Here is a 25,506-nt window from a genome sequence, read left to right on the forward strand (position 1 = left end):
GTCCATTATCTGTTGCAATGGTTAACGGGGATTCCCCATCTAGTCTACATATCTGTGTATCTGCTCCTTTATCTAATAACAAACGTACAATATCCTCATGTCCTACTTCACATGCAAAATATAATGGTAAGGTTCTATCTTCTTTTGTCATGTTGATGTTAGCATTGTGGTCCAGAAGACAATCGACTGTATCTATCCTACCCATAAAACACGCACAGTGTAATGGGGAAAAACCAGCCCCTTTATCAAAGACATAATCTACTGACTTCTGATTGACATAATCTGTTACATGTGGTGGTGCATTCTCCATTAGATAATCAAAACAACCCTGTTTTTCTTCTTCTAATGTTTTTGTTGGGTGGTCTTTAACTGTATCTATTATACACTGTTTACTACAGCAACATATATTACAGTCAGCATTGTTCTCTAACAGTAACTTTGTTATATCTAGGTTTCCATTCAGTGCACTGAAAATTAAAGCACTACTTCCATTATATGTGTGTGCGTCAACGTTTGGTTTATGTTTCATTAACACCTCTACTATATTGATGTAGTTTCGGATACATGCCGTGATCAGTGGTGTAAAGCCATCATTGTCACATACATCAACATTGGCATCCTTCTACAACAGTAACTTTACTATTTCAGTAAATCCTTTTTTACTTGCTGTTTTCAGAGGACTCCAGCCATCATTGCCACAAAAATCAACATTAGGATCCTTCTCTAACAGTAACTTTACTATATCAGTATGTCCTTTATTACTTGCTATATACAGAGAACTACAGCCATCTTTGTCACATATATCAACATTAGAATTCTTATCTAACAGCAACTTAACTATATCAGTATGTCCTTGATGACTTGCGAATAACAGAGGACTCCAGGCATCATTGTCACATAGATCAACATTAGGATTTCTCTCTAACAATAACTTAACTATATTAGTATGTCCTTTATCAATTGCTGTTTTCATAGGACTACAGCCATCCTAGTCACATAGATCAACATAAGGATTCTTCTCGAACAGTAGCTGTACTACATCAGTATTTCCTTCATCACTTGCTGTATTCAGAGGACTCAAGCCATCCTTGTTACATAGATCAACATTAGGATTCTTCTCTAACAGTAACTTTACTATATCAGTATGTCCTTGCTGACTTGCCACGTACAGAGGACTATAGCCATCCTTGTCACATAGATCAACATTAGGATTCTTCTCTAACAGCAACCTTACTATATCAGTATGTCCATTATAACTTGCCCAGTTCAGAGGACTACAGCCATCCTTGTTACATAGATCAACATTAGGATTCTTCTCTAACAGTAACTTGACTATATTTGTATGTCCTTCATGACTAGCTATATTCAGAGGACTCCAGCCTTCATTGTTACGTAGATCAACATTAGGATTCTTCTCTAACAGTAGTTTAACTACATCTGTATGTCCATTATTACTTGCCCAGTTCAGAGGACTACAGCCATCCTTGTTACATAGATCAACATTAGGATTCTTCTCTAACAGTAACTTTACTATATCAGTATATCCTGCTGCACTTGCTGTATTCAGAGGACTCCAGCCATCCTTGTTACATAGATCAACATTAGGATTCTTCTCTAACAGTAACTTTACTACATCAGTATGTCCTTCATCACTTGCTGTATTCAGAGGACTCCAGCCATCCTTGTTACATAGATCAACATTAGGATTCTTCTCTAACAGTAGCTTGACTATATTTGTATGTCCTTCCTGACTTGCCACGTACAGAGGACTACAACCATCCTTGTTACATAGATCAACATTAGGATTTTTCTCTAACAGTAACTTTACTATCACAGTATGTCCTTGCTGACTTGCCATGTACAGTCCAGAAACCCCATCATCTCTACACTGATCCACATCCACATCATTATGTAACAACCACTGTACCATATCAGTATAACCATCATAACAAGTAAGTATAAGTGGAGTAGAACCTGATCCATGATGCTCTTTTGGTAACACTGTATCCTTTGTGTTGGCTAATGTTACTTGTTGTGGTTTGTCTAGTTGTTTTAAGTGCTGTAATAACTGTTTTCTAAATGGTGCTACAGTCAAATTGTTGTTTATGAATATAATTCTCACCTTTCCTGCTGACCAGTCCTTTATTAACCTTTCTAAATATGCGTTTAAATAATCATCTGGTATTTCTATAATGAAGTCTATGTTACTTTTCTTGTCATCTGATGATTTCTGCCAGATAAAACGTTCATGTACTAAACCACTATCACCGTGATCTATCAAACATTCGATCATTTTCTGACCAAAGTAATGAGCAAGAAAGTCAAATAGTTTATCATGTAGAGTTCTATAAATGCCATTTTGTTTACATATAAATGTACCATCTAGGGTGTCAAGTGCTTTCTTAAGTTTTGCCTTTGGTATTATGTTGACCTCACAAGCCTCACATGCGTCTTTTATAATCTGTCGTTGTTCATCTGTCATTTTACCCTGTAACAATTTCTCATTTAGCTGATTATTAAAAATAACACATAAAGCAAGACTACATATTTTATAGTTGCCTTCATCACCATGCTCACTTAACCTGTCTAGCTCACGTTTATAGACACCAAAAGGATTTTTGAAATACTCTTTGACGTCTACATCTTCTTTTTGGTGATATAAGGAACATAAGAGTGGGAAAAAATCACATTTAGAAGATAAATCATCAATATCTGTCATCCTTGTACCAATATAGCTTTTTGCTATGTTTGTTTTCTCAACAGACGTAAGACATAATTTATCTGATATTAAATTACATTCACAGGATTTAAAAGGTGATAATACATTAAACTTATCATCTTTATAAACTTGTAACCTGCAAGATACAATAATCTTACAACATTTGTCCGTAATAATAGTTTTAATCACAGGTAACAATTGTTTCCAATTATCAATCTGTTGTTGATTTGCAGTGAAATTTCCACAAATATCATCTATAATAAAGACTGTTTGTTTACTAGGTTGATAATAAGTTCTAATGTCTGTTGGTGAGTACACTGGTATTATATTATATCCTTCGTTCTGTAAAAGAAGTGTTACATGTCTTGCAATAAATGATTTTCCTACTCCTGAAGGGGCGGTTAGAGTCAGGCAACTGCTGTCCTTTAAACGTTCAATGACATAATCACTAGCTCTTGTAGACACGAACATCTTATCGTTCTCTTCCCAGTCTTTTATTTGTTTTTTTATTAGCTCTGAAAAATAAACTGCTCATTAAAATTATAAAGAAAGTTACTATTTATACGAATTTCAAAAAGACATAAATTGGTAGATTGAGTCTATGTTGAAAGTTGTTTCACACTTTGACTCTCATGACCTTTTTTTACCTTATTATTCCGTTCAAGTTTTCCTCATTGTTGAAGACTGGATGGTTACCTGTTTTGTTTACCTGCTTGTCTTTATAAGCATAGGTGTCTCATTGAATTGACTATTATACCTCATCAGCTTGTTTTCATAAAATCAAAATTGAAAATATCGCCTCAAAACATATACTTAGTAGCAAAGCTATAAATTATTGTTATGGTTAACCGTAAGTAATTGTAAAATCATTCAAAGGTATATGTAAATTCATAGTTTTGGGTTTTCTTATATAAATTGTTTGACCTTGATATGAACTGTTTATGTGATTGATCATCTTCAATGGTATTGGACACATTAATTTGAGATGTTAAATTCATGTACTAATTATGTAAAGCCAGAAAAGTATACATCCGCAAACACAACTTAGTTGACCAATAGGTCAAAAGTAAAATAAAGGTCATGACTATACACAACACACACGAAACACGTCCCAGGTATCATAAATCAATATATACAGACAAAAGTTGTATACTTTGCCTACTTATATCTAATTGTGCATGCTCTGTATGAGCATGTGCCCAAGTATGCTGCTGAGGATACATGTACTACAAACGTTCCTAAACCATGTAATGTGGAATAAGTATAAGAACAACAGTATAAACGATAGAGGTTTTACTAAACGTACCACATAAACTTTACGTGATCCATGTAGACTGCAATATACCAACTAAATTTTGTCTATTCCCACATATGATAGATTAATTTAGAGAAGAGCACGCCTTTGGTCTGACTAAATATCAAACATACAAAGTAAGTAGCATGCTCAGAGATTGCAACGGTGCAGTCTTTTGTTTTTGACAAATTATAAAATGTAAAAATACATAAAATTATCATATACCTCTGATATTCTTTGGAATTATTTCACCAAGCTCAGTTTCCATTTTCTTCCATTTTTCTTTAAGTTCTGAATTTTCTTCTTTTTCTGAAATCAGAAAAGTATGTTTTAATTGGGGACTATTTTACAAGGAAATAACACTAAAAATACATTATACTAATATAGATTCTTACACTGCATCAAGTGTATTACGATATTTCTCCACTCGAGACCGTTAAATTTTATTATTTAAAGCGCGAGGCTTGTTGAGAGTGGAGAAATATCGTAATACACGAGTTATAGTGTCGGAATCTGTTTCTCTAATGCTTTTTATCGTTCTTTTTCAAAGATTTTCAGAAAATTGTGCTCTTTATATGCGACGTCATCGGGCAAGGTCGCCTTTTTCATGACGTCACAACAGGAAAATTGAGAAGAAAACAAAACATTTTGACGTCATAATCAAATTTCGACTAATCATTTGCGGAGAACAGATTTTTCACAAGTGAGGAGAAATATTTTTCTCACACCAGTCAGGAAATGTGAAAATAGCACAAAAATTAGAGAAACATCTTTTCATAACATAAAATGTATCATAAGCACTGTTTACTTACCACATTAGAAACGCTCTATTACTAGTGTTTGATACATTGTTGTGCTTACATACGTGAGTTCTATTATATTGTATAATTATGATACTTACATTTCTTTTGTATTTTCGAAATTCTGACTATAATTGTACACATGATGGCGCTTTCAATGCAACTTTTTATATAATCAATATTTCAAAGGGGATTTTACTCTTTGTAGGATTATTGATCCCCGCTGATTGTTTAACTCTTTAAAGACATTGATGATATAAACCTATACAAATCTGCAAAAGTTGTTCACATTAGAATTCTCATAAGGCAATGTTACCTGAAGTGAATAATACCAAGGGGTTTAACTCTATCATACATTATTGATCAGCATTGATTGTTTAACCTTTCCAAAGATATTGCTTACACAAATCTATGATTTCAGTTTCAGTTTCATAAAATTCTGTCAGAAATAATAGTTTTGTACTTATGAGACCGCTTACAATGCAAATGTTCATATGATGAATGTTTCAAAGGGACATAACTCTTTAAACAAAATTCATCTTCACTGATTTTTGAACTTGTCTAATCATTGCTGATATAAAACTATGATATTAGTTTCAAAACTATCTGCCAAGAATTGAACACCTGAGATCGCTAAAAAAGCAATTTTTCATACGATGAATGTTTCCAAGCGGCATAATACTTAAAAACAATTGATTTTTTACTTTTTTGAACTCATCTAACATATTGCTGATATAAACCCTTGATATAAGTTTCGCCAAAAATTTGACGACAGTTGAACACATGTGAGCACTTGCATTGCAATTTTCCATATTCTTAATGTTTCCATAGGGGCATAACTCTTTCAATTTTTTTTAATCGACACTGATTTTCAAACACATGCCTGACATTGCTAATCTAATGTTATTAGTTTCATAAACAGATGACTAGGACCAGAATATATTACGTAATTGCTCATAAATCTTAGTATCTGAAATGATGAGGTATAAAAACCACATTCAATGAGTATTAAACTTGAATTTTTGTTTCTATATTAAAATTTTCAATCGTTGTTCAAATAGTCTTAGAATGCAGCACGTGACTGTTCTAAATCTAAAGCTATGTCAGAATTTGTCTTCGGCCCTCAATCAAAATACTTCATTCATAGCCATGATTTTGATGCCGGACTTTGGTGTCCGACGACAGCGACAGTGTCAGTGATAGCAATGATAATTTTAAAGTCTTTGTTTTTACATATATATCAGCATTATAATGATTCCTTCAGGTGTCACACCACCAATTAAAAGTCCCTCTCTTTTCAACCGAATTTTGCAATTTTCACAGCTTTCTAAATATTTTACTTTAAGTTTAACTTCATAGAAACTAAGTATATAGTGAATTTTACAGGTGAAACCTTTCTGCATGCCAATTTTGCGCATTAACTCTTAATTTTAAATGCTAATTCCTAGACAGGTAAAATTTGGCTCAAAATGGTCTTAAAAGAGGGACAACAGATACCAAAGGGACAGTCAAACTCATAAATCTAAAACAAACTGACAACGCCATGGCTAAAAATTCAAAAGACAAACAGAAAAACAGAAAAACAATAGTACATATGACACAACATAGAAAACTAAAGAATAAACAACACGAACCCAACCAAAAACTAGGGGTGATCTCAGGTGCTCCGGAAGGGTAAGCAGATCCTGCTCCACATGTGGCACCCGTCGTGTTGCTTATGTGATTACAAATCCGGTAAATAGTATAATTTGGTAGGTCACATTCATGAAAAGGAAGGGGATTGTAGTTACGACGTAAGGAACATATCCGATATCATTTGTGAAACGGTTATTCCATAACGGTCAACCAACTCGTGATGGCGTCCGTAAAATTTACGAAGGAATGATTTCAACTTTACCATTTGGAAGTGGTGGTTTAATAGCTTCCTTGTGAGCAGTACCCTCTATCAAGAAAATCATGATAGGAAATGCAAGCACGGGAATATCGTATCAATTGGGAGATATATAACCCGTATGCAGGTGCTGCTGGAATGTTGCTACTTAGAAATGGAAAGTTCACAAATTGAAAGCTGACAGCATCTCTTTTGTCGTAAAGTTTTGTTTTCAACCGACCCTCATTGTCAATTTCTAGATGTAAGTCAAGATATGAAGCCGACTTAGCTGTATCTGTAGTATCCTTTATCTCTAATTCAATGGGATAGATGCGTTCCACGTAGTCACCAAATTTTGAATTGTTTAGTGAAAGAACGTCATCTATATAGCGGAAAGTAGAGTTAAAGGATATTTGCTAACTTCTTATCTTTCTTCCTAAGAAGTTCCTGCATGAGGCTGGCCACATAATAATAAAGAAACAAGTCGGCAAGTAGAGGGGCACAGTTTGTTCCCATTAGGATGCCGACAGTCTGTTGAAAAGTTCGTCCTCCAAACGTAACAAATATGTTGTCAATCAAGAAATCAAGCATCTTGATAATATCGGTTTCAGAGAATTTTTTGTTTGAATCAGATTGATTCTTTACAAAGTAGGATTGATCCCTCTTTGGAATTTTTAAGTATCCACATCTGTTTCACGCCACCTCTAGAATAGGCAGTTTCACAATAACTTTGAAGCCCGTCTTATATTGCTGATAAAATAGATGTAAAATAATTTAGAAAAATGTTTCGTGTAGCAATTGGATGACCCAGCAATATACCGTTGTGTGTAAGGACACTTATGTAGTTTAGGTATCCAATACAGTGATGGAAGATCCAGTTCTTCATCTTTGGTTGAAATACCAAGGGAACAAAGCACAGACCTATGATTATCCAGGATTTCCTCTTTGGTAAGTGTCGTGAAGGTATATGTTGAGTTTCCAAATGAATTGTCAATACCTAATTCTTTCACCAAGCAATTAATGTAATGACTTTTACAGACAAAAAAGATGTTATTTTGCGGGGACAACAACATATTTATCATGGTGGTCGGATAGGTGTTTAGCAACATTTGGGTTTTTAAAGATTGACGTAGCAAGGGCATTGATGGACCCATTTAGGTTCTTAATTCTGATTTGTATTAACGACCTCACTGCACTAAAACATTCAGATAGAGTATCTACGTCGTCCTGCTCGCGCTTAGCCCATTGCCTGGCATAATCCTCGACTGAATCCATCAAAATAATAAAGTTGTAATTCCAATTGATGGATTTAGGCTCACGATATTTCGGACCTTTCGATAACACATTTCGAAGATAACTGTTATTAACAATGTTAAAGTCACCGGTAATAACGTGGCCAGCAGGATTATATTTGAATTGGGAACTAGCACAAGTGCAATCAGGAGGTTTAGACTTGAAGTCGTCAATATCGAGATCATGCAAAACGCGTGTGTGATTGAAAAATTTAGTTGCAATAGGTTTGGTATAAGTATAAGAAATTATTGGTGCAGACTTGGCTTTGAAATAAGGAAGTATTTTCGATTGAACTAATTTATGATGAAGGATATTGCCTAGGTTGACGCCATCGAGACCTTTGTTGGCAAAGGAAAGATTTAGACAAAATCTTTTCCTCTTTTCCATCTTTTCTAATGCGAACTGGCTTGAAAAGTCTGTGACTTGCAATATCCGAAATTATAGCTTGAAGTTTGTATTGAGGGATTGTAACAGTGGATTCCAAACATAAATTGAACAGAGAATGAAGTTTTGAAAGGGGTAATGAATAAAGTTTCGTGCGAATGTGATGAATACCTAACGGCTTTTGTATGCATGGCAGCAAGTCATTAATATGGACATCATGCAGAGAAGGTGATGTATCATGACGATGACCATGACTGCGTCTACGTTGAGGAGTCGAGTTGGAAATATTCATCACATTCACCGAGTTACACGAAGGACTAGATAGAATACCTATACCATCAATTTTGACATTGCAGCCATACGGTGTTGCAGTTCCGAATTGTTTGTTTTGTCTACGAAGAGTCGTTGAAAGATTAAGATTGTTAGAGCTATGATATATCTTTTCGATAATGCGAACTGTCATAGACACGATGGAATGATCGGGCTAATTGAAATGCTTAATATATTTCTCTTTCAACAAAATTTTCATTTCTGCAAATTTGTTGGTTAGTTAAGGTGAACAATGACATTACATGCACTATGTTTTGTCTGAGTAGGCCTACTTTCACTTACGTTCTAAATTTGAGGGAGTAATTGGTGGTACAACACCTTTGAATACTGGTACTATCTGTTGTCACACACATGCAAAAGATACGCTTTATTTTATTAAAAAGAATTATTAAGAGTTATTATCATTATATAAATGACGAAATCATTGGGATTAACATCTTCATTGACACGTATGTAAAGAGTGCTTTCTATCACGTCCGCATCTTATCAAGTTTGACATGCTAAGTTCATATTGAAGTAAAGATATTTTTACGGATGGTGTAGATCGCGATATATAACAATGATATATAGCAACAAACGACATGCAACAACTGAATTACATACACATCGAATCGTAAATTTACGGTTTTAAAGTAGAAGATGTGAATTTTGGTCCCTTTTTTGCGGTCTCCTTTGCCATTTGATGAGATTGTGCTACAACAAACCAACATGACTGCTTACTATGAATAAACTAACTAGTACCTTTTTTCAGAAATAATCGAAAGAAGAATGTGTCCCTAGTACACGGATGCCCCGTCCGCACTATCATTTTATCATGTGGACCGTGTAAATGGGGCATAATAGTTAGAAAGACTATATCATAGTGAACATATTTACAAAGTTTCAAATTGATTGGACTTCAACTTCACAAAAACTACCTCGACGAAAAACTGTAACCTTAAGCGGGACAGACGGACGGACGGACGGACGGACGGAAGCACAGACCAGAAAATATAATGTCAGTATAAGGGACATACAGACAACGAATAATGAATATCAGACACATATTATAACACATTATGTTCATACTATATGTCTTGATCTCGCTGAAGATGGTTGATGGCTGTTGAACTTTCTGCGCGGTAATAAGATGCATTTTTAGAACCAGAGCATGCTAGTGTGTTTTGAATATTAATCCTGTTTTGTACAAGAATGAATTGCCAAACCGGATTTTAAAAATCAATAATTCACAAGATAAACATATAAAGGAAGAGAGAGCAATCACAATTTGTCTAATGTTTTTATTAACAAATTAAACAAAAAAAAGATAAACCTATCAAATACAGAGTTCGTAAGTTAAAATATTCCCTGGCTGTGGAACACCCTTCTTTTCCTCCCTCTATTTTCAACCTTTGAGTGAGGCTTTCCAGTGTACTTAAACTTCAAACCTTGCTTTCTAACTGAAGCGGGAATCTATCACTCGTGCCATGTGATTTTGTCTGCATAAAAGCCAACAAACTATAGATTCATTGAGTAAAACTTGAAATGTTATTTTCTTCCAAAAGACATATGTGATGGACGTAAAATTATTCTTTTTTCAACAAATGACAAATTGATACTTATTAGATTTTTAAATAGTAACCAAATATAAAGAGAGTGTCAAATGCAATAATGAGTAAAAAAGAATTTCCACTGCGTTTAACTTCGATTTTATTGGGACTGTTGCTAAATGTTTGACCTGTGTTTCGTGAATACTCCCTTCGTAATACCTTTTAACTTTGTCTTTCCTTAAATATATAATATTTTTTTTTCAGCTACTTTAAATAACATGTCACTAAAGTTACCTTTAAAACCATCAATCATCTTTTGGATCTGTTTTTGCATCGCAGTGTTTAGTGTAGTTTCTTTAACAACGGGATCATTCTGTTCACTGATGCGTCCAAATACCTGTTTACAAATCAAACATACATTTATAAACTAATTTAAAAAAAAAAATCCAAACATAAAAAAACACAACTTATCAATTTGTTAAGTTTTTCTGATTCAAAAACATTAGGTCCAAAACTCTGCTTGAACAGACACCATGTAATTAAATGCTGCCTGCAAGAAAAATTATTACTATTTCAAGAAATGAGCTGCATCAGATAGCAATTGACTGTATGCAGATGATTATAAATAAATATCAATATATATTTTTTACCATTGGTTTAAAAAACCAAAACATGAACATTATGTAACTGTTTGAAAATTGTCTTGATATAAGATCCCATAAAAATAAATCAAAATTTATTTTATATTTCGTATCTTAATGTTCCAAAATCAGTAAAAAATCTACATCTCTATCCGAAGCAGCTTATTTGCTGAATACAAATTAAGCTCTAAAAATATTGCATATAACCTATAATATGCAATTTCATATATTTACACTGTAATAAAATATAGAAGAATATCTTTATTTTCTGTTTTGATGCAAGCTGTCTTTCAAGTCTAACATGTCTAAAGAAAAGAAACCATAGTCATGTCAACCATTAGAAATGAAAATGCGTTGAAGAAGAACATGTTAAAAAGTGTACTTATATCTTTCCAAACAAAACCCTCTTTTTGTTTTCGTCACACTACTTTGTTTTATTGAATGCCATAAACCACTGCTTTACACATAATTAGAAATATAACTCATGTACTCTTATACACAGAAGAAGATAAAAAGAATCAAATTAGTTTTTTTCCTTCTAGTGCGATATCTAGAGCATATGCTAAGGATTCATTTGAGCTATTTTCGTAATGCTTGTAGAATACAACTTTGGTTGGCTTGGAACTTTATTAGTATGAATGTCTATGCAAGCTTTGTAATTAAGCTTGACATCTTCAAATAATATATATAGGAATATTATAATTAGTATTAACTGAACGTTATTCCAATGTAAGTGTACAACAAACCAAGCAAGCTAACCAAAGTCTTGTTCTACATGCATTATGAAATTAGCTGTAAAGTGAATTTTTAACTTTTCTCTCGAAAAGAAATATAATTAAAGGTTCCCATTGTTTTAGAATGATTTTTATAGGATAAATGATATTTGCAAACTGTACATAGAATCATATTATAAGCTTCACTGGCTGCAACTTTCTGGGACAAAGCACAATCAAGAGTGGCCTATAAATGTCTTGTTCCTCACAAGGGAGAAATGAGGGTTTTTGATGAAGAGTCTTAAATAGTTGATTGCTAAATACGATTCACATTGACCGTGATCGTGTTGTTTCAGAGTTGACAAAAATGTCAAAGTTTATGGATAGCATATAGAAAGGGTAAGTTATTGACTAGCGTAAAGAAAGTGATGACAAACTGCACAGTTGTGTAAACTACAGACAATGTCTTACTTCATTTACTGTTTTAACAAATTGTTGATACTGATGTGAGTCCATCGATGTCATTTTAAGGATCTTATTATACCAAGACTGTAGTCTATAGAGATCTGCTGGTAAATTGGTATCGTTGATCTCTGGTTCTGTATCTGACACATGTACATCTGTAACCAAAGACACTACTGTAACTAGTGTCTGGAATCCTGGTCTGTTTGTTAGCTGTGGTACCGTGGCTCCTGTAAGATACAAATGTCTTTTGCTTTTAATTTTTGCGGGAGGCTGATCAATAAAACATATGATGTCGCTGTTTTTTTCAATTTTCAAATGTGTGCTGTGTTTACACTAGTGCTGTTGTGACTAGTTACACTACCATTTAACAGAAAACGATAACCTATGTTATGCGCCAAACTGTCTTGATAAGCAAAGGGCTTAATTTTTTTTGTTTATCTTGTATAAATTTATAGTGCAACTGATAAATCATGACACACACAAAGCCCCAACTCACTTTGGTTAGTAAGGTACACACATCAAGCCCCAAATCATATAGTTAAGCGAGGAAATTGTTCACTGATGCGCCATGGCACACATAAAGCGCCAACTCATTTAGATAAGAAAGCAAACTATTCATTGCTGGGACAATGCATACAGAGAACCCTAAATCTTCTAGACTAGACATTATTCATTATTCATTAATGTGACGGTGCACATATAAAGCATCAAATCATCTAAATAAGTGAGGAAATTATTCATTGGAGCGACGTGGCACACATAGAACCCTAACTTATCTAGTTATGTAAGGACATTATTCATTGATGAGACATGGTATATTTAGAGCCACAAAAAATCTGGATAGGTAAGGACATTATTCATTGATTCGAGATGGCACACATGGGGCCTTAATCATCTGAAAAGTAAGGACATTGTTCAATTTATGCGACATGGCACACATGGTGCTTAAAAAACATCTAGATCAGTGAGGACGTTATTGATTTGATGTGACATGACTCAGTATGAGCACCAAATCATCTAGATTAGAAAGGACACTATTCATAGTGGAGACGAAGTTTACATTGAGCCCAAAATCATCTAGATAAGTTAGGACATTATTCATTCATGCGACATGGCACACATACAGCCCACAAATCATATAGATAAGTAAGGACATTGTATATTAATGCAACATGGCACAAATGGAGCCCCAATTAATGTAGATAAGTAAGGAAATCATTCCTTAATGCCACATGGAAAATATAGAGCCTTAAATCATCACGATAAGTCAGGACATTATTCGTTTGATGTGACATGACTCAAAATGAGCAACAAATCATCTAGATAAGAAAGGGAAAATATTCATACATTCGACGAAGTTCACATAGAGCCCCATATTATTTATATAAGTTAGGACATTATTCATTCATGCGACATGGCACATATACAGATTACAAATCATATAGATAATTAGGGACATTATAAATTAATGTAACATAGCACACAATGAGCTCCAACTCATCTAGATAAATACGGACATTATGCTTAAACAAGAGGGACGAAAGATACCAAAGGGACAGTCAAACTCATAAATCTAAAATAAACTGACAACGCCATGGCTATAAATGAAAAAGACAAACAGACAAAAAACACATGACACAACATAGAAAACTAAAGAATACACAACACGAACCCAACCAAAAACTAGGGGTGATCATAGGTTCTCCGGAAGGATAAGCAGATCCTGCTTCACATGTGGCACCCGTCGTGTTGCTTATGTGATAACAAATCCGGTAAATAGTCAAATTCGGTAGGTGTCATTCATGAAAGGGTAGGCGATTGTAGTTCCGATGTAAGGAACATATTAAATTCGACATGGCACACATAGAGCCCCAAATCATCAAGATAAGTAAGGAAATTATTAGTTTGATGCGACATGGCACACATTGCAACCTCAACTCATATATATATATAAGTAAGGACATTTAATACATAGGCGGCATGCAACACATGGAGCCCCAACTCATCTAGATAACTGAGGACATTATGCCTTGCTGTGACATGGTACATATAGAGCACAAATGATCTAGATCAGTTAGATAATTATTCATTAATGCGACATGGGACATACAGTGCCTCAAATCATCTAGATGAGTCATGACAATTGTCATTGATGTGACATGTCATAATCAAACCCAAAATCATCTAGATAAGTAAGGACATTCATCATCGAGGCGACATGGCATACAGAGCCCCAGCTCATCTATAAAAGTAAGCACATTAGTTATTGATGCAAAATGACACACATAAAGACACCAATTATCTAGATAAATAAGTGAAGACATTAGTCATTGATCCGACATGGCATATTCAGAGCCCAAAATCAGCTAAATAAGATAGGACATTAGTCATTGATGTGACATGGCACACACAGAGCTCCCAATCAGCTAAATAAGTTGGGACACTAGTCATTGATGCGACATGGCACACATAGAGCTCCCAATCATCTAGATAAGTAAGTACATCATTCATTGATGCGACATGGCATACACAGAGCACCAGATCATTTAGATAATTAAGGACATAAGTCATTGATGCGACATAACATACCCAGAACCCCAAATATATATAAATATAGATTATACCGTTGGATTTCCCGTTTGAATGGTTTTACACTAGTAATTTTAGGACCCTTTATATTTTGTTGTTGCTACATAGTAAACACAGAACCTGAAATCATCTAGATAAATACGGAGATTATTTACTGAGGCGACATTGCATTCACAGAGCCAAAATCATCTATATAAGTAAGGTCATAAGTCATTGATGCGACATGGCATACACAGATCCACAATCATCTAGATTAATAAGAAGTTTATTCATTGATGCGATATTGGACATACAGTGCCCGAAATCATCTAGATGAAAAAGGACATTAGTCATTGATGCGACATGGGACATACACAGAGCCCAAGATCATTTATGTAAGTAAGTTAATTAGTCATTGATGTGACATGGCATACACAGATCCCAAAATCATCTAGATAATTGAGGATATTATTCATTGATGCGACATAGTTTACATAGAGTGCTCAACCATCTTCTAGTAAAACTTATCTAACTTGATCTAAATAACTCACTTTTTTTTTCCATGTTTCATATATCCTGCTTTCAGTTTTGTCTGTATTTCATGTGTGTTGCCAATTTTGTTTTTCATTTATTGTTTGTGCATATAATATGTGTTCGTGTTGCCTATTTCAACATTCCTGGGCTTTTTAAATCTTACTATATGGTATGAGCTCTGTGTTCGATTGATGAAGACCGTACAGTAACGCATAGCATTGCATAGTTACATCCTTTGTTCTCTGTCGGGAAAATTGTTTCATAAGCAACCATACCTTCTTTTATGTTGGGTAAGTTAAAATTCAGCATAAGTTAAAAACAACTGACCTGCTTGAAGTAACTGTAAGTCATCTTGTGTAACATCACATGATTCTAAGTCAGACACCAGCTTTGCATTCATGGGGTCTTCGTTGAGTGCCTCAAGAAAAAACTTATAATCTTCTTTACTTCTGAAATGATCTATTAGTTTTCTATTTATTTTTGCTTGTACTCCACTGGCATTTATTTCTGCACGATCGTCAGGATCCAAAACTCCCTTTGATATTAATGAATCAATGATACCTTCTGTGTTAGACAAATTCTGAACCAGATTGTGATAGTTCTTTTGTAACCTGACTGCATGGAACCCTGTCACTAAATGAAAGAGAAGCAATTAAATGTCATAAACACAATGCTAAGACTCACTTTCATTTTTATTTTGGCTTCATAATAATACACTTACAAAAGGCTAAGCTTACTGTTAAGCAATTCGTATTATTTGACCTTAACTGAGAGCTTAGGGGATATAATACAGGATGCTATCATGATAAATATCGTGCATTAAAAGACATCAACACCTTACAATTATTTTAAACACCAGATATAGCTGACCTTTTTTTTATTTAAATGTTGAAAACAGACCGATTAACAAGCACTTGACATTGATCAAGGTACCATGAAAACAAGATCAAGATCAGATACCAGCAGAACTGACATGCGCACTTTACAATCATTTCAAAAACTAAATTAAGTTGACCTTTAGCTTATAATACAGTTAGATTCAGCACAAATTTTCAGAATCCATAAGAATACAATGCTAGTAAAAATCAGACAAAGTAAAATGTTTGACCCTTTAGACCGTAAAATGGAACAATTTTAAAACAACGCCAACAAATTTAAAATCTAAACACATATACCAAAGAATGAGATAACATTATACGGTTATATGCAAAACAAAGTATCATTGACCGTGATAACATTATACTATCGTATGCAAATCAAAGTATCATCGACCATGATAACATTATACTATCGTATGCAGAGTAAAGTATCATTGAACAATAAACATGATAAATAGATAACTAGCAGATCTGAAATTTCTTACAAACATGACCTAGTGCATCTGCTTGTTGCAACAAATACTCACTGCATGATTTAACTTTTGACTGAGAAACAACTTTATGATGGGACAGTTGTTGACCTTCCATACCATCTATCAGGTCTTTAGAACAAGTAGAAGACTCCTTGAGAACGGCTAATAATATACCGAAGCAATCTTGTGGTCTTTGAATAAGAAAGTCTAAGATACATTTGTTGCGGTCAGATTGTCTAGGATGGTGTTCTATTTCTGCTCTGTCTTCTTTCTTTAGGATACATCTAGAAATCAGTAGATCAAGGACCTCATTATCTAGAATGGTGTCTTGTATTATCTGATCATAGAAATGGTACAATCTGTGGTGAACTGGAAAAGGAAGAAAAAAACATGTTGTAACCATGGCAGTCTAGTTAGATATAACTGATAGTTTTGACCACTATAGTGTCCTGTTTTACATCATAATAGGAGTCGACAAATTGACCCTATGAACATTTTGTCCGTTATGGTGTCTATTTAAAATGAGAATAGAAATCAACCTCATGCCCCATTGGACGATACAAGAGGAGCATAAGGTCGTCTTGCGCCTAAAATCTCCAATGGATATTTTTGAAAAGTTAGCATGTATATTTCATTTCACCATTTGTAGGCATTACGTTGGTAAGGAATAAAATGTGTTAAGTTGTAAACCAAATATGTTCTAGTTCAGTAACAAAAGACCTAAGACTAATCTCCTAAATATATAAAAGCAACTAAAATTGAAAATCAATCAAGTCTAACAAAGACCAGATCTTCCTGATATGGGACAACCCTCACACCTCACTAATGTTGTTTTTTTAAATTACCAATGTTAAATGAGATTTTATTCATTTTTTTTTCTTTGTTAGCTTTATTTTTGTCTTTTATTTTTTCTATATTTTATTAAGAAAATAGGGATTTTGTTTACATTTCATGAAAGATAAAGAATATTTCACCATTTCTTCTCAAATGATATGAATGTATATGATAAGTGATTTACTCCATTCGATTAAAAGCAATTATATTTGCAATTTTTATTTACAGAAAAGTTATTGTCCAATTATCACAATTAGTTTAAGTACATTTTTTTTTATTCAGAAAAATAGATGCAAATATGGTTACCCATTTAGACCTAGATTGATTTCAGGACAAATTGGTGCCACAGGGTTGTTTATCTCATTCCCATTTAGCCACCATATTTAGGGTGGTGACATTTGATGTCATTCCCCAAATTTTAATAAATTTTAAATGTATGTCTTGTTATATTTTTCTTAAATGATTACTCAGTGTTGTCATCATTTTAAATTACTTCAATGTAAAAAAGTGTAAATTGAAACTTTTACTTGAAAAGCAAAATCTGCTGATTGTTTTTATTTATAGATCTAAAGATTATAGTTTTATTTAAATATAGAGTTTATTATCACTGAACTAATATATATTTGTTTAGGGGCCAGCTGACGGACTCCTTCGGGTGCGGGAATTTCTCGCTACATTGAAGACCTGTTGGTGACCTTCTGCTGTTGTGTTTTGAATAGTCGGGTTGTTGTCTCTTTGACACATTCCCAATTTCCATTTTCAATTTTATTATCTTTTATTATGTTGTATTACATAAATGAAATCGTTGAACAGTTCAGCAAACTAAATATGCAGAATTTGGAAGACAATAATATCCATATTCATTTTTCCCATAAAGTATGTCCATTTGTTTAGTTTCATTAAACCCGAATGGAATATGGGAGACACGTCAAAACAAAATGCATTATGTCTGTGGTGTCCGGAAAAAAATTTGATTTTATATGTTTTCAGGAAACTCAATGTACAAATTTTAAAAGAAACGAATGGAAAAAAGAATGGGGAGGGTTAAGTTTTTGGTGTAACGAGTCTTCCTTTTACAAAGGGGTAGAAATTTCAGTGAAACCAAATTTAGATTAAATAATTTCTGAAAAATATAAAGATGCAAAGGGAAGATAATTAATAGTTGAATGTAAATTAGACTCAAACGAAACTGTTCGAATTTTTAATGTCTACGCCCCCAATAATGGCATAGAAAGAAAAAATTTCTTTAAAAAATTGAAAGAAAACATAAGCCCAAGCGTGAAGATATAGGAAATTAGGAACTAAATAATTTCATTGAAAAAAAATGAACAGACGGACATTTGGCATCTCAGATATAAAAAAAAACCCAACAATATACATTTTCAAGGGGTCAATCATACTCGAAAATAGATTATATATTCACTATCGATTGTAGATTAAACAATGCCATAAGTGATCATGACGGCGTAACAGTTACTATGAACATCGTCGAACCAGAAAGATGCCCGGGTTATTGCAAAACGAACAATAGTATGATTAATACCGACCTATTCAAAATATTTTTTAAACATTCTGGAAATCTTGGAAGCTTAACATAAATAAGTTTTAAAGATAAAAAGGAGTTCTTGGACTTAACAAAAACTTAAATAAAGGACATACCAATATCTATTCCAAAGAAACTTATGATAAATGAAAATGAAGTTCAAGAATGGGAAAATGTTGGAACACAATAAAATGTAAATGAGGTTCAAAAACTAAAAAAATGATACATATATAAATATTACGATAAAAAAGCAGACGCTTGACCCATAAGATAAAAAATAAATTAGTATGAATAGTGTGAAAATTCCACAAATTACTTTTTTAGAATAAAAAAAAACGAAGAAAAGAAAACTATGGTAAAAAAAAAAAGCCGAAAATGGCACATACAAAAATAATATAAATGAAATCTTAGGCGAACAATTAAAATATTATGAGAAACTCCTTACCTCATGGGGTTGAAAAGAGATGCTGGAAAAATTACTATATTATGTTAATAAAACTCTATTTGAAGCAGAAAAAAAGTGTATGTGATAACAACCGATGAAATGTTCAAACAAAAATTCTCTGAAACCGATATTATCAAGATGCTAGATTTCTTGATTGACAACATATTTGTTACGTTCGGAGGACGTGTTTTTCAACAGACTGTCGGCAACCCAATGGAAACAAACTGTGCCCCTCTACTTGCTGACTTGTTTCTTTATTATTATGAGGCTGACTTCATGCAGGAACTTCTTAGGAAGAAAGATAAGAAGTTAGCAATATCCTTTAATTCTACTTTCCGCTATATAGATGACGTTCTTTCACTAAACAATTCAAAATTTGGTGACTATGTGGATCGCATCTATCCCATCGAATTGGATATAAAGGATACTAGAGATACCGTTAAGTCGGCTTCATATCTTGACTTACATCTAGAAATTGACAATGAGGGTCGGTTGAAGACAAAACTTTACGACAAAAGAGATGATTTCAGCTTTCCAATTGTGAATTTTCCATTTCTAAGTAGCAACATATCAGCAGCACCTGCATACGGGGTATATATCTCCCAATTGATACGATATTCTCGTTCTTGCATTTCCTATCATGATTTTCTTGATAGAGGGTTACTGCTCACAAGGAAGCTATTAAACCAAGAGTTCCAAATGGTGAAGTTGAAATCACTCCTTCGTAAATTTTACGGACGCCATCACGAGTTGGTTGACTGTTATGGAATAACCGTTTCACAAATGATATCGGATATGTTCCTTACGTCGTAACTACAATCCCCTTCCCTTTCATGAATTTGACCTACCGAATTAGACTATTTACCGGATTTGTTATCACATAAGCAACACGACGGGTGCCGCATGTGGAGCAGAATCTGCTTACCCTTCCGGAGCACTTGAGATCACCCCTAGTTTTTGGTGGGGTTCGTGTTGTTTATTCTTTAGTTTTCTATGTTGTGTCATGTGTACTATTGTTTTTCTGTTTGTCTTTTTCATTTATAGCCATGGCGTTGTCAGTTTGTTTTAGATTTACGAGTTTGACTGTCCATTTGGTATCTTTCGTCCCTCTTTTCAAAGCATTTGAATTAATGAAAGGGACAAATCACCAGTAAAAGATGGCATAGCTGCAGAATATTATCAGGAATATTGGTGTTTGATACAGGATGAGCTTACGCAAATATTAAAAGAAACCGTTTTTGATAAAACATTTTCTGAGTCGCAGAGACTTGGAATAATAAGCTTACTATATAAAAGTGAAGAGAGGGAGGATATTAAAAACTTGCGACCTTTAACATAATTAAATGTAGACTATAACATTTGTTCCAAAAGTTCTGGCTGAACGTTTGAAAATTGTTCTACAATCAATTATAGAAACAGATCAAAAAGGGTTACGTTAAGGGTAGAAATATTTCTAATTTTGATAGAATGTTGCAAGATATTTTCGATGTTATAGATACGGAAGACGAGAAAGGATCCATGCTTTTTCTTGACCAAACAAAAGCTTTTGACTTTGCTGAATGGGAATGGTTAGATGCATGGTAAGAAAAAATTGAAAAAAAATTGAAATTGTGGAATCTTTTCAGGTATGGGTTTATAGGTTACTAAAAAAATTGTTTAATGACTAACGGTTTTCAATCAAGATACGTCCCAATTTCTAGATCAATCTGTCAGAACTGTCCAGTATCGCCTATGCTGTACATTTGACAAGCAGAGGGATGAATTTATTCAACCTTAACAACGAAAATGAAAAGCCAGAGGTTAAGATTAACATATTTGCAGACGATACACATTTTCTTTTTATAGAACAGAGTAATCAATCGAGGAAATATTTAAGGTTTTAGAAATATACGAGAAAGCATCCGGAGATAAGATAAATTATGGAAAGACTGTTGGGGTATATTTGGGTCGTTGGAAAATAAAACACCAACATATAAAAAAATAGGTGGTCAAGTGAACAAATTAAAGCATTGGGAGTCATGCATGGATACACTGTTGATATAACAGCTATATGGGTAGACAAAAATAAAAAAGATTAAGGCGTGTCTTGAGGTTTTGAAATCTCGTGACCTACAATTAAAGGGCAGGGTCTAAATATTATAATCATAGATTATATCTAAAATAGGGTTCGAAACCGAAATGCAAGGTGAACCTGAAAAATATAAAAAGAAATAGACAATGTCATTTGGAATTTTATATGGGAGGGAAAAGTAAATCTAATTAAAAGGGACGTGTGTTGCTAACTAGTAGAGGAAGGAGTGATAGGGTTGATCAATATAGACTTGTTCATTAAATCCAAAAAATCAAAAGTATGCAAAAGATTTTAAGATAAAAAAAAATGATCACTGGAACACACAGGACACAGAAGCCAAATGGTGGCTACTGACGATTGATTTCAAATATAATTGTGATAATTCTTTAACAAAGTGTTTGGATTTACGATGATTACAAATGGAAAAGTTTCCAAAATACCCAAAGCAACAACTTTTTTGGAAACATGAACATTTAAAACAACAAAAAAACTATTTTTTTTTAGCTTACTTCGGAAAAAGTGGAATTCATACAATAAAAGATATTTGGGATGAAGAAACGAAAAAGTATCAAAAGCGTCAACTGTATATACATTATCCTTTTAAATAAAAGAAACTGGATTTTGGAATAACAAGGCAAAAATTAGATATTCAAAAATTGCTCAAAGACCGACTGAAAATCGTCCACGTTGATCCCAAACCTCCAAAAATTATTATTACATTAAATACATATCAATTGATATCATATGCATAACTGAAACTGGGCAGTTGAATCTATGGATAAATAAACTCATCATAGATACCCGGACTAAACTCAGTATATACGTCAGACGCGCGTTTCGTCTACAAAAGGACTCATCAGTGACACTCGAATCCAAAAAAGTTAAAAGGCCAAAAAATGTACGATGTTGAAGAGCATTGAGGACCAGAATTCCTTAAAGTTTTGCCAACTACAGCTAAGGTAATCTATGCCTGAGGTAGAAAAGCCTTAGTTTTAAAAAAAATATCAAACATTTGGTAAACAGTACATTTATAAAAAGAAATTGCACCTGAAATAAAACTTAGTCATTAGTAAGTGACTTTTAACTTTTTACTTACTTTGCTTACCTTTTTAGAACATTATACCTCCAACAATAGAAATATGAAATACACGCATTTACATTGTCGAGAATGTTACATATAAAATCACTGACAGACACATTATAATGTAATGCGAATGTTAACAGTACAAACAATAGAATGCCAATTATAGGGTAATTATTGTGTAGATTGTAGTGTGTCTGTTTTGGACTTTTGATGTATTTTATTTACGATAATGAATGTTTTAAATATTTTATACGCAAACTATGTCTGTGTAGTTAAAATGAATGTATAATTTATGTATGCAAAAAATTTTTAAAATATATTTTTTTATAATAGAGTCTAACGTTCATCCCTGGACGATGATTCATTGTAAACACAGGCCCCTTGTGTTTACTTCCCCGGGTTACACAAGGTAAATTATATTCAAGTGATTTTCAATAAATGTATCTGAAGTCTTAAACAAAATATAAAAAAATATACAGTTGACAGTTGTCAATTGACTTCACTTCTTCTTTCTTTTTCTGCACTTCAGGACAATTGTGTCTCTGTTAGATTGATAATATACCTATTAGTTTGGAGAGTAAATCCCATTCTTCTGTTCTCAGTTTGGCCTTTAATTTATCTCTATGATCACGGATAGCTTTGATAAAACCACCTTTATATTCTCTGTCGATGAAGTTTTCAATAGCCCTTGGTACAGTATAGAGGAGATTAAAGGCTGCTTGTAAAAGGTGGTCTTCTTCTGTTTGTATTCTGTAAATATAAATACCAAGTGACGATTTCTCTAAAATGAATTAAAGACTTACTGTTACTGGGAATGGTATTTCCTGGGGTAATACACAACGGAATACTTACTATGTCCAATGTCTCTATAACGTATTATCGTCAAATAGTATTTCATTCAGTGATTACTGGTAGTAAATTTTATTTATCAAATTATAGTTTAAAAACCGAGCAAATAACAATTAAGTGAATTGATTAAGCTTCATGTATTTGCCATGCCTTTCCATTGGTTGACTAAACTGTTTTCCTTAAAAACGGTTGTTGTTAAATGATTCGTTGCATGTAATTTTTTCGTTTAGAATCATTTATTTCTTATAACGTCTAGTGCACGTCTGGTTTATATTCTGTCATCACTTTTTTCCTTGCACTTGCATTATCCAGTGACTTAAGTTCTAACCCCGGCGCATTAGTGTAAGGGAAGACAATTATTCAAGTTTTAAAGTTTATAGTCAATGATAGAGGGGACAGGGTCAGATAAACCTCTATGGGAATAGTATGTCCTGGAGGTAATATACAACGGAATACAAAATATCATTGACTCACTATTTCTGCTTCTCTTACACTGCCCTTAACAACATTTACAAATTGTACACGATACTGCCAACAAGGACTCCACTGAAATTGAAAACCTTAGTCTTGCGTTTTTAAACCTTCAAGGCGAGACGAAAACTATTTGAATTTTTGTTCTTCTAAAAAAACCTATGTGAATTATTGTTTCACTCAAAAATCAACTATACGAATTAATTTTCCACTCAAATAGAAATGTGCTCAATAAAAAGAATAAACACCCTGAAATATATCAAATGCTGAAATGATGGACAATAATGTGTTGGATTGTGACATGCATTGAAAGATATTCTTGCCGCATATAAATCATGGAGCAAAAGCTAAATACGGTACATTATTATACCAGTCGAGAGATTTACCAGGGATAAGAGATAAATATATACCTATGTTTTATGGTTGTTGTTTTTATGGATGTGATAAGTTTATCCTTTACAACTAACTTTTATAGTTTATTATGATGTTTTGTTGTTACACCACTGTTCCAGGTTAGGGAAGATTTGAACACTCACAAACATGTTCAACATTACCACATTTGTATGTGCCTGTAGTTGAGTGGTTCGTCTCTGTCATATTTGGTTTTCATAAATTGTTTTGTAATACATTAGACGGTCTGTTTTCTCCAGTGAATTGTTTGAAAATTTAATGTTTGCCATTTATAGCTGTCGATAAAATATTTTGAAGGCAATACGATTGCATATTTTTGCTTACCACATATCCTTATTTTTATAATTAACACTCTAAATACAGAATTACCCCTCCAACAAAATTAAAAATAAACATGTTCCACTGTATGTCTCTGAAAACTCTTACTGTAATACAAGAAGAATTATTTTTTTTAACGTTTGTCCTCTTAAATTTTGTTAGGACTAGATAAGATTTTTTTATCCTGCAACTTTGTGAACTCGGCGAAATTTTAATATTCTTATTGTTATGCAGTGTTTGGAGAACTTAGAAACTATCTTTAATTTTTAGCATAATTAATAAATGTGTACTTCACGTCTTACTCTCAATGAAATACTGTTATAAACGGGTTCATCAAGTAGAAAACAAACTGTGTGGTCTGTTTATAACCAATCTAATAAATCACTGGTATAGTAAAACAACTTACGGTTGAGCCTCAGTTGACCCCATATCTGTACTTCTCCCTTCAAATCCTGCTATAAAAATAATAAATACTCATACTTATTATTTAGTTCTACACTTATTACTTGTAAATTTTTGTATCGACTTTAACAAACTATTTGTGTATTTGAAAAGAAAATATATAACATCAATAAATACCTGTCTCAGAACTAGACATTGACGTCAAATCTGTCCGACTATTTGGAGATGGATCCTTGTCGGCCTCATCTACTGACTGGACTACATCTTCACCAGCTTTTGCCATTCTCAACAGTCTCCCTTAATGTTGTCTTTCTTTTACACTGATTGGACGAACTGCACACATAGCTCTGTAAATTTGGGTAAGGATGTCCATGTTTTCTAAATAATCAGATAAAAATTAAAGATTATCATGTTAAAGATAAGACATCTCAAACATTTATGACTTTTATAAAGTTTATGATGAGTAATTTTACTAAGATGATTTTTTTTATAAGTACAAGAGGATGTGGGTATCTGTCAATCCGATGACACAACTAACTAAGATATCTAGAAACAACATATAGACTTTAACAACTGGCAGTTTTCCA

At 33.3% G+C, this 25,506-nt stretch overlaps 1 protein-coding gene across 1 annotated transcript; it reads right to left on the reverse strand.

The window, feature by feature from the left end:
- Positions 1 to 164: 164 nt before the first annotated feature.
- Positions 165 to 25,202, reverse strand: LOC134691588 (uncharacterized). Its single transcript, XM_063552153.1, has 9 exons — positions 25,097 to 25,202; positions 24,924 to 24,972; positions 23,031 to 23,218; positions 16,546 to 16,860; positions 15,468 to 15,773; positions 12,045 to 12,265; positions 10,514 to 10,616; positions 4,239 to 4,322; positions 165 to 3,234 (listed from the first exon to the last, which is right to left on the reverse strand). Exons 1-9 carry the CDS (start codon positions 25,200 to 25,202, stop codon positions 989 to 991), a joined length of 3,618 nt encoding a protein of 1,205 aa, XP_063408223.1. The 3' UTR covers positions 165 to 988.
- Positions 25,203 to 25,506: the final 304 nt, after the last annotated feature.

This window comes from Mytilus trossulus, chromosome 11, assembly GCF_036588685.1.
Source record: "Mytilus trossulus isolate FHL-02 chromosome 11, PNRI_Mtr1.1.1.hap1, whole genome shotgun sequence".
NCBI classification, from domain to species: Eukaryota; Metazoa; Mollusca; class Bivalvia; order Mytilida; family Mytilidae; genus Mytilus; species Mytilus trossulus.

Excerpts from the sequence above, each read along its gene's own strand:
- LOC134691588 (XM_063552153.1), bottom strand. The coding sequence starts at position 25,202 with ATGGCAAAAGCTGGTGAAGATGTAGTCCAGTCAGTAGATGAGGCCGAC. Across the intron at positions 24,973-25,096 it reads AATGTCTAGTTCTGAGACAG|CAGGATTTGAAGGGAGAAGT; the intron begins GTATTTATTGAT and ends TTATTTTTATAG. Across the intron at positions 23,219-24,923 it reads GGGTCAACTGAGGCTCAACC|AATACAAACAGAAGAAGACC; the intron begins GTAAGTTGTTTT and ends TTATATTTACAG.